We start from the raw sequence: 11,180 nt of genomic DNA on the forward strand, positions 1-11,180 counted from the left end.
AGGTCTGAATGTAGGCTTAGCAGCGTAGGGACAGAAGTCAGGGATATGCTAGGAGGTGACCATTCCCCAGCATCTCGCCTAGACACTTGTTTATTTGGTTGTCTGTATATCTGAGATCCAGTCCGCCGTGACATTATAACCCGCCATACTGTGACTGCCATTACTCAACGGTTTTGTGATGGCATCAATTAATGCACTGGTTGACCGCATGCAGGGATTATCCCTAGAGGTTGCGGATCTGCATAGTTCGGTCACACGGTGTCAGAGTGTTCTGGCATCAGGTGCAGGTCAAATTGGTGGGGAGCCTAAAGTCGCTCTTCCTGAGAAATTTACAGGGGGTGCAGATGATTTTTTCCGCTTTAAAGAGTCATGCAAATAGTTTTTTTGACTGCGTCCATTTTCGTCAGGTGATGAAAGTCAGAGGGTTGGTATATTCATGTCTCTGCTAAAGGGGGATGCGCAATCCTGGGCTTTTTCTCTGCCGCCCGGTTCTCTGGCCCTCCGGTCGGTGGAGGAATTTTTCAGAGCCCTGGGATTGATTTACGATGACCCAGATCGGGTCTCGATGGCAGAATCTAAATTGCGTAACTTATTACAGGGTGAACATACTGCAGAGGTTTACTGCATAGAGTTTAGGATATGGGCTACTGAGTCGGGGTGGAACGACCCTGCGTTACGTAGTCAGTTTTGTCAGGGGCCATCCACAGAATCCCCCTCCATAACAGTGCCATCCACAGATCACCCCCCCATAACAGTGCCATTCACAGATCCCCCCATAACAGTGCCATCCACAGATCCCCCCCATAACAGTGCCATCCAGAGATCCCCCCCATAACAGTGCCATCCACAGATCCCCTCCATAACAGTGCGTCATCCACAGATCCCCCATAATAGTGTCATGCACAGACCACCATTAGTTCAAAACCCACCAAAAGCACACCTTTTGGTTAAAAATATTTTTTTTCTTATTTTCCTCCTCAAAAACCTAGGTGCGTCTTATGGGCCGGTGCGTCTTATAGGGCGAAAAATACGGTACATTGGCATAAAATGACATATACAAAAGATTGAAGTGTCCCTTTTTCATACGTAGTGGGGACACTGCACTTTGCCTAAGGCTGGCCATACCTATGAGTTAGCTGTCAGAAAACATATCTCCATGTTCCCCTCATAAATATTCCTGCTCAGCTTGGCCAGTTCTGCATGTGTAGTGAATTGGGAGAGGGGGTAAGTTGATGTCAGACAGATCTGGTGATGGCTTATCTCCTTGAGAACAAATGACTGATTTTATCTGCTTGATCCTCATCTTCCATTACATCTTCTGGCGTGGGAGAATTGAGAACCATACATGTTACATGGTTGACGAAATCAGCAAGTATTGGCTGACATTTATCTAATGTCTATGGCCATCTTTACCATCGGCCATTGCATTCCAAGATACATGTCACCTTTCTAAGAAGGTTCCAGGAAGCTGAGATACTGCTAGCTGTTTGGTGCTGTGACCATTTTTGTGCCCTCATAGAAGATGTAAGATGCTCATTTCTCAGCTGATAGCAGAGGGATGTTCACATGATAGCCACCGATCGGGAATGAAGGTTCGGGTTCGTTCACATGATTATTGTCCTGTGTTATAGCAGACCAAAAAATATCAGGATGTAAAAATCTTTCTTTCCAGCCTGCATTTTTAGATCTTTTGGTGAATTTTTGGTGAAGTCGGATTATAAGTTCTACCATCTACCTGAGCGCTGAGAAGGACAACTGCTCTAATAATACTCCTTTACATTTATATATATATCTTTTCCTTATAGGAGAGAAAGGAGAAAGAGGGGCGACTGAGCCAGTGTATGGTAAGTTAGGTGTCAAAAGACTTTATTACACGGGGCAATGATCGTCCAAGTGATCGTTCCCTATCATGACCCTGTGTAAGCACGTCCATCAATCATCAACAAACGAGACAACGCTCATTTATTGTTGATCACATCTTTTATGTGAACATAGAAATTATGGCTAGTCGGCAGCATATCCCCTCAGTTAAAGCATGAGAAGTGCTGCTGACAAATATGCAAACCATATGAGGACCTACGACCATCCTCATATACAAATTGAAAAAAATTAGCGACTTATGGTTCCATCAGACGGGACAATACAGTAGGAGATTGTCAGGAAGGAAATCTTCCTTTCTGGCAATCGCCTGCTCATCAGTGGAGGAGATTGATGCATTTACATGCAGCGATCTCCTTCACAGTATTTAAACAGAATTTGCTGCCGGCAAACGACGGTTTAGATGCCTGCACAAATGATCCAGTTAACTGAAGAACGAGCATTTCACTCATTCATTGGGTAATCGGCAGCTGCTTTTCACCACCAGATAATCGCTAATGAGCGGATTCTTAGCCCATGTAAAGGGCCTGTTACTATATATAGTATCTACATTCATTATGGCTGATTATCTGCCCGTGAAAATGGATCCTCAGTGAGAGCTGAACCTCTGCTCCACTAAGGGTCCCCTGACAATAAGTTGACCACAAGGTGTTCTGCTGCCAAGACACAATGTGATCAGTTGTAATTTGTAAGGGGACCTGGGAGCAAGTGTTTAGTTCCCCTACAACAGCACCACAGGGGAGATCAAGTACTACACAGTTTCTATTGAGATGGGTTGTTGATTATGAGGTGGGTTGTTGATCCAGGGGGTTATTCTGATGCCTGATTGGAGTCGGGAAGGATTTTTTTCCCCCTAAAGTGAGGAAAATTGGCTTCAACCTAACAGTTTTTTTTTGCCTTCCTCTGGATCAACTTGCAGGATAACAGGCTGAACTGGATGGACAGATGTATTTTTTCGGCCTTATAAACTATGTTACTATGTAACTCAATGGTATGTCTGTGTGCTCAGAAATGTAGGGTCTTCTGAAATGAAAGATGCTCTTTATATCTGCTTTCTGCTTCTCAGGATAGGTGACAATCCTAAATGGAGAATCCTATCCTTCTATTAACTCAAAATTGACTAAAATAATTTTTCTATATGTCTCCTAGTTGCCAGGAACTGCAAAGAAATACGATATCAGGGGGCAGTCCTCAGTGACTGGTACACCATATACCCAGATGGCAGCCGGCCCCTGAAGGTCCTGTGTGATATGGACACAGATGATGGAGGATGGATTGTAAGTATATACAACATGTGAACGGGAAGTTACAAGGAGGTAATTTATTTGGAAAATGTGGATCCATTGCGACCATATCCTCTCCTATTTAATCTGGTCTTCTCTTGCCTTTAGGTAATACAGAGACGTTGGGATGGGTCAGTAGACTTCTTCCGCACTTGGGATGCTTATAAGAAAGGCTTTGGTAGTCGGCTAAGTGAGTTTTGGCTGGGGAATGAAAATATTCATCAAATAACTTTAACAGGTAATGAGAAACCTGTAGATCATTTCTGTATTGATTTTTTTTCTGCTCGCTGCTGGACCCATTACTATGTATCCAAGGTTAAAGGATCTATAAGCAGTTGTCGTTGGCCTGTCATGGACCAGCTGACCTAGAGCTCCATTATTTGAGAGTACTGCTCATCATCTTCTCTGGTTTATAAAACTAGATTAGGATAGAGTTTTGGTTACTGCATTTACCCAAAGTTGGACTTACAGATCCACATCCTTGTCCTGGAGATCCCTACCATCTTTTCTAGACCACACATAATGGCTATGTAGAATTGAAGTGGTCCATACATATAAGATAGCTATTGGCCTAATGCTTGTCAACAGTTATCTCTATCCCCACCTTCTCACTCCCAGGCATGATATGTACTTCTCAGGTCAGTTCTGGTCATAAGACCAGGTATTTAACAAAGGCCCTGGCTTGAACATAGGGCTCCATCTCTCTGAAGATGTCCTATAAGATCTGTGCTGCAGTTAGGTTTGCATAGAATTGTTTACTCTGAGACTAAAGTGTGGTATGGTCTCCTTCATGTTGTTGGAATGAGTTCAGTTTGGGAAAGGCTCTTCAAGCCTTGTTTTTGTAGCTATGTTAGTTTCCAGCTTCTAAAGCTTCTGTTCTCATCTATCTCCAGGAACATGGGAATTACGTGTTGATCTACAAGATTTTGAAGGCAAAATTGTGTACGCCAAGTATGCAAGCTTCAAAGTATTGGATGAATCTGAGAAATACAAATTATTAATTGGAGCCTATCAGGAAGGAACTGCAGGTGAGAGGCAATTTGGTGAAAATGTCCTTCATAGAGGTTTGTTTAACTCCATATAAAAATAACCTCTAATAAGCTAGCTGAATGGGAGCAGTAGCTCTACAGGTGGCCCTGGATGACCCCCCAAAGGTTGTATAGGAATATGAATACACCTAACAGTGTGTATTCATATGTTAGCTATGTATGATATGTCTACTGAGAAACTATAATGCTTTGTGATGCTGTCCCTTGGATTAAGGAATTGTTAGGTACTCTTACATCTTTAATTTGCAATATTGGCATTCTACGCTTCCAGAGTAATGGCCATCTTGCAATAGGGTCGGCTGCCAGTGCCTGCTTGTCAACAAGGTACTCATTTGTACTCACTTAAAAAAGAAAGTAGGAATTCTGAACATCCGCTGTTCAGGATCTTCATCTCCAGAGGTAGCGATCACAAAAAGTGTCTCTCACTCTGGAGGACCTGTCCTGTCCTGCAAGACACAGACAGCCCATTGATTTGAATAGGCAGTGTGCAATGCTTCACTTTCCCTGTGGTGATGTGCAGTGAGCTGGACCGGGGTATGCACGCTGACGCCAAATTATGCAATGGCTGGGTCAGGTGTAGGTGATAGTCTATTGTTTTGTTTGTGACGCCAATTGCAGCGTGTGCAGGGTACTGTCACAGGGCTCTCCAATGTGTTATAACTCAAGCCCCAGGCTAGGAATGCCAGATTTGTGTAATGTCTATGTATGGTAGTAGTAATGGTGTCAACGGTGTCTCCTACCTGGGTACGGCTGGACTCATGGATCCTGGCTCACTTGCAATAAATTGAGTGTGGTGCTAGTAGGAGTAATAGAGGAATTTGCAGAAATTGAGATCCAGACCTTTAGATGCAATTCAAACTTGTCTTTACTGAGGGTAACTTTCATCCAAGCAAGATACACTTTCTATCTTCTGCTGTATGGGGACTGAGTAGCTGAGGAGGAATGGCTTCTCCTAGGGTTTTTGGATTTTACTCACAGTTATCTTCACAGGGTATGCTTTCTTCCTGTAACTGGAGGCTGTCTGCTTGCTTGTCATCCAGCCGAGGCTGCAGGGCTCAGGCTGGGGATGGGGATCAATGTCTCAGCCGAGACAAGATCCTGGCTTGGTTCCCTATTTCTGGGAGCTCCTAACATGCACACCCTACCCCTAGCAGGGGGTGGGCTACACTCACCCTAACTTCCTTCCCTCCCCATGCTGCAGGATATGGGCACAGCCCACTCTGCTCACAGAGGGGGGAGCTAAGCTGGAATGAACTATTCCAGATTAGAAATACTAAATTGAACTTGAGTCCTTGCTAACACTATGCTGCCACCTGCTGGTAAACGTGGAAATTACAGCAATATACAGTTAACATGGTTTATAATGCACAGTTGTGAGGATATAATGTAGGATTACATTAGATGACAAAGTTAATGCTCTTAGGAGATTGTAGCGGGGTAAAAGAGTTTAGTAACACAACTCTGGTGTTACATTCCCCCTTACTTTGAGTTAAGCCGCCCTCAGCTTATGCTTAGGAGAGAGAGGAACCAGCTCTGGGGTACCCAAATAAGTACAAAGTGCTGCATGTATTACACATATGCCATACAAAGACAAACCTTTAACAGCTACCCTAGGTTCCTGCCCGCATGAGTAGGGTGTCCTAAGTAACAGTTTCCCTCTCGGTATAACCAGTGAACCAAGATCTGCACTAATCAATCACTACTGACTAACTTTGAAGTGTTCTGACTTCTAAACACCAAAGGAAGCATGGGGGTGTCTTTACTCTGTACAGTCATGGCCAAAAGTTTTGAGAATTACATAAATATTGGAAATTGGAAAAGTTGATGCTTAAGTTTTTATAATAGCAATTTTCATATACTCCAGAATGTTATGAAGAGTGATCAGATGAATTGCATAGTCCTTCTTTGCCATGAAAATTTAACTTAATCCCAAAAAAACCTTTCCACTGCATTTCATTGCTGTCATTAAAGGACCTGCTGAGATCATTTCAGTAATCGTCTTGTTAACTCAGGTGAGAATGTTGACGAGCACAAGGCTGGAGATCATTATGTCAGGCTGATTGGGTTAAAATGGCAGACTTGACATGTTAAAAGGAGGGTGATGCTTGAAATCATTGTTCTTCCATTGTTAACCATGGTGACCTGCAAAGAAACGCGTGCAGCCATCATTGCGTTGCATAAAAATGGCTTCACAGGCAAGGATATTGTGGCTACTAAGATTGCACCTCAATCAACAATTTATGGGATCATCAAGAGCTTCAAGGAAAAAGGTTCAATTCTTGTTAAGATGGCTTCAGGGCGTCCAAGAAAGTCCAGCAAGCGCCAGGATCGTCTCCTAAAGAGGATTCAGCTGCGGGATCGGAGTGCCACCAGTGCAGAGCTTGCTCAGGAATGGCAGCAGGCAGGTGTGAGTGCATCTGCATGCCCAGTGAGGCGAAGACTTTTGGAAGATGGCCTGGTGTCAAGAAGGCCAGCAAAGAAGCCACTTCTCTCCAAAAAAAACATCAGGGACAGATTGATCTTCTGCAGAAAGTATGGTGAATGGACTGCTGAAGCCTCTTTCCAATTGTTTGGGGCATCTGGAAAAAGGCTTGTCCGGAGAAGAAAAGGTGAGTGCTACCATCAGTCCTGTGTCATGCCAACAGTAAAGCATCCTGAAACCATTCATGTGTGGGGTTGCTTCTCATCCAAGGGAGTGGGCTCACTCACAATTTTGCACAAAAACACAGCCATGAATAAAGAATGGTACCAAAACACCCTCCAACAGCAACTTCTTCCAACAATCCAACAACAGTTTGGTGAAGAACAATGCATTTTCCAGCACGATGGAGCACCGTGCCATAAGGCAAAAGTGATAACTAAGTGGCTCGGGGACCAAAACGTTGACATTTTGGGTCCATGGCCTGAAAACTCCCCATTGAGAACTTGTGGTCAATCCTCAAGAGGCGGGTGGACAAACAAAAACCCACTAATTCTGACAAACTCCAAGAAGTGATTATGAAAGAATGGGTTGCTATCAGTCAGGAATTGGCCCAGAAGTTGAGAGCATGCCCAGTCGAATTGCAGAGGTCCTGAAAAAGAAGGGCCAACACTGCAAATACTGACTCTTTGCATAAATGTCATGTAATTGTCGATAAAAGCCTTTGAAACGTATGAAGTGCGTGTAATTATATTTCACTATATCACAGAAACAACTGAAACAAAGATCTAAAAGCAGTTTAGCAGCAAACTTTGTGAAAACTAATATTTGTGTCATTCTCAAAACTTTTGGCCACGACTGTAGTCCCACCATTATGTAATGAAATGCCCGCAAATGGAAGGGTGGCTTTATCCTGTATACCTTTCCCTGCACTAAAGTCAAAATATAAGGCTTAAAGCACGATCACTATGATGACTATGGGTAGCTAAAATGGCTCTAAGGTTTGAGGCGCCATACCTTAGGCAAAGGCACAGAAGGGGAGGTATTAGTGTCTCCATGCACTTCTGGCAGTCACAGGAGGAGGGCATGATAATCCCATGAAACTCCCGGAAGACACCTCAGGATGGGAGCAATCCTGAACACATAACAAACGGGAAGGAGGGGTCAAAAACTCCTCAAACCATTCCCGAAGCAGCAGGGTTACCCGTGTAGTTACTAGACCTGCCAGGACTTACCACTTGGTCCTACCCTAGGTACCTATGGGTATATAACACAGGGTGCAGGCCATTAGTATTAAGCGTCCAGATTGGCAGTCCGTATAAAGGGGGTGAGAATAAGAGCTGTAAAGTAAGGCACACAAGAGTAAGTTGCTACATATCTGGCTAAGTGCAAAAGTTAAGTGCAATTTCACAATAAGTGTATGAGGTCACATTGTGGCACCTAGAACAGAATACACACAATTGGCATATTATACTTGAACGTTGCATAACCTGTAAACAATAGTGCATAAACAGTGCAATAATATAGCAATTGAGATCACAAAGAGCTCATGTACACGTTTGAGTCCTTTCTTTGGGTGCAAGCTTTTAACGTTGCAGTAAACATTTTTGGAAAATAGTGGAAATACGTTATGCATTTATTAGTGCAATAATATGCTCAAAAATGACTTGAGTCATTTTACTTGAAGTACTTGATGTAGAATCCTCTGGAAACAGGCAAAAGTCAATTGTATTCCACAGGAATAATAAAGTTAATTGTAATCCATTAGGCGGTATAAAATGTCATATAAAACACATAAAAGCAGCATATTAAGAACCGTAGTTCCATAAGACTATCAAGTAACCTAAAAAAAACATTAAAACAATGCCAACGGGTCCTCACCCGTCAGGAACAGTCCATGACGTGGCTCCCATTAGTCCTTTATTTTTAGAAAACGAAGGCATTTAGAGAAGGACGTCCATGTCCTCCTCGCTGCTAGAGCTGCTGAAGCTCATTAAAGGGTGCTCTTCCCTCTGGTAACTTAGTTTTGCAGCTGTAGTGGTGCGCCACTGCCCTCTTGTGGTGTCTTTTGGAATTGGCTGAGCAGTCAGCCTGGTGAATGCCGCTGTGACATGCTGCAAACCGGGATCCCTAGCAGGTGCAGAGGTGGTTAATACCTCCGGCTGAAGGGGCTCTGGTAGGCAAACAGGGGGTGCCTGGGACAGCTTCCAAGGTAGGACATATGGCTGCACCCTGGGGTTAAAGGTTAGAACTGAATTATTGATCTGGCCCACCTGTAGTGTTGGTGGTGCAGCCAGGTCAGGGATGAGGGGCTCCGGTTCTGGCTGAGGCTGTTCTTTAAACCGCAACCTGCCGTCTTGGGTCTCTTGTAGGCAACTAACTCTCTCTGCAGAGCCTGGATCTTCCTGCCAGGTCTCTGGGGTAACTGCAGGGGACAAAGGCTTGGCAAGTAAAGTTACACTGGCAGCAAAAGGGCCTTGGAGGGAGCGCATAGGGGTATACTCCACTTGATCACCTGTGGACAGGTTGTGACGGGCCTGTGGTAAGTAGTGGAGCTTGACAGAGCGGCGGCCCACAAATATCTCTTCCCCACTGTAACTGTCTTGCAAGAATCCAACTCCTCTCTCCACTGCGAACCAGAGTACGGTCCCAGTGCGCCTGATCAGCTTTGGGTCACCGGGCCGGGGGTCATCTAGAACCTGCTTGAACCATTCCTCTATGGCTGACTTGTATTCCCAGGCTGTCTGGGCATGAGCGGTGATTTCCAATGGGACTTCAGGATTTAGGTGTCCCGCTCTGGAGGTGTTGGTTCTGGGCAGCGGAGTGGAAATTCCGGCCGCCTCCGCCGCACCAGCATGTGTGCGTGGCGGTGCTGGCTTGGGCCTACCAAGGGTATTAGAGTCCTCTGGGAGTGATGCAGGGGCAGCTTCGGACCGGGCCTGGGCCTCAGGGAGCGCGACTGCTCCTACCTGATGTCGCGGCCGGGCGGCCAGTTCCGGTGCCTCCTGGTGGTCATCTGGGGCTTCAGGTGCCGTCAGCGGTGCAGGCTGATCCAAGGCCTGGGCGACTTGGTCGGCGGTGCCTTCTGCGGGAGCAGGCTTGGCGTCGGCGGCCATCTTGGGGAATGTCTGGTCCGTGCGCTCGGCCGTCAAGGAGGGATCCACAGCCTCCAGGGTCTGGACTGTAGTCGCGATGTCCTCTTCCACGGGAGCGGGTTCAGAAATGGCAGCCATCTTGATTTGGTCGTCATCGGCTGTCTCTTCACGAGTCGCGGCATGCGCAGGCTCCGGGGACACTCTGAACGTGCAGGGGCCAGCTGTCTTCACGAGCTGGGAGACCCGGATCTCCGGTAAGGTAGCCTCGTAGACTAGCTCTCCTTGTATCGCCATCCGGTCCCACTTAGGTGATGGGAGCGCCATGTTTCCTGCGTCTCCTCTCTAACTTGGTACAGGGAATGAGGGTGGAGCCCAGAGGGAGGAGTCTTCACTCCCTTGGCTCACATTGCAAAGTTCTTGGTGGGCAGGCTTGAGAGTTCACACTTCTAGGGGGGCGTATTCGACATTTTCGAGCTCTTGAGAGGGCGTTCTTGAGTTTTCCAGCTTCTGAAGGGCATGAAGAACCGGCTCCATTACACGAATATGGCGAATTAACCCTTGGAGTGCTGGTGCGCACTGTGTAGCGCTTTATTGCACAGAAATAAAGGCAGCAAAGTAAATTTTCAGGGTTTTGTCACAATCCTCAGATCTTGCAGTACTGTTAAACATGCAATTTGATCCTGTTGGCACACAATTCGATCCGATCCTGTTGGCACACAGTTGGATCCAGTTGGCAGGGATAGGCACACAATTCGGTTCGTATCCTGTTCCACTTTATGCAGTGAACTGGACCAGGTCAGGTGTAGGTGATAGTCTATAGTTTTGTTCGTGACACCAATTGCAGCGTGCAAGGGGTACTGTCACAGGGCCCTCCAAGTTATAACTCACGCCCCAGGCTTGAAATGCCAGAGTGGTGTAATGTCTCTGTATGGTAGTAGTAATGGTGTCAACTGTGTCTCCTACCTGGGTATGGCTGGACTCATGGATCCTGGCTCACTTGCAATAAATTGAGTGTGGTGCTAGTAGGAGTAATAGAGGAATTTGCAGCAGAAATTGAGATCCAGACCTTTAGATGCAATTCAAACTTGTCTTTACTGAGGGTAACTTTCATCCAAGCAAGATACAGCTTTTGTCTTAGGTGCCAGCAGGTATTGGCAATGGTTGGCAGGGATTTATCTTCTGCTCTATTAACCTGGAGCTTGCAGGAAAAGACGTCTGCTTGTTAGCTCTATACTATGGCAGGAATTTGGCTTCTGCACTTTCTATCTTCTGCAGTATGGGGACTGACTAGCTGAGGAGGAATATGGCTTCTCCTGAGTCTCTGGACTTTACTCACAGTCATCTTCACAGGGTATGCTTTCTTCCTGTAACTGGAGGCTGTCTGCTTGCTTGTCATCCAGCCGAGGCTGCAGGGCTCAGGCTGGGAATGGGGATCAATGTCTCAGCCGAGACAAGA

General features: G+C 45.8%; 1 protein-coding gene across 2 annotated transcripts in view; it reads left to right on the forward strand.

Moving 5' to 3' along the window:
* LOC121009278 (ficolin-1-like) overlaps positions 1-11,180 on the forward strand; it is a 255,418-nt gene that overhangs the window by 242,480 nt on the left and 1,758 nt on the right. For both annotated transcript variants that reach the window (XM_040442286.1, XM_040442285.1), the window contains exons 4-7: positions 1,806-1,844; positions 3,028-3,155; positions 3,270-3,399; positions 4,055-4,189. In XM_040442286.1, the coding sequence (XP_040298220.1) occupies positions 1,806-1,844; positions 3,028-3,155; positions 3,270-3,399; positions 4,055-4,189 (432 nt within the window). The remainder of the gene's footprint in view (positions 1-1,805; positions 1,845-3,027; positions 3,156-3,269; positions 3,400-4,054; positions 4,190-11,180) is intronic.

The sequence above is a fragment of the Bufo bufo genome, chromosome 8, assembly GCF_905171765.1.
Source record: "Bufo bufo chromosome 8, aBufBuf1.1, whole genome shotgun sequence".
NCBI lineage: Eukaryota > Metazoa > Chordata > Amphibia > Anura > Bufonidae > Bufo > Bufo bufo.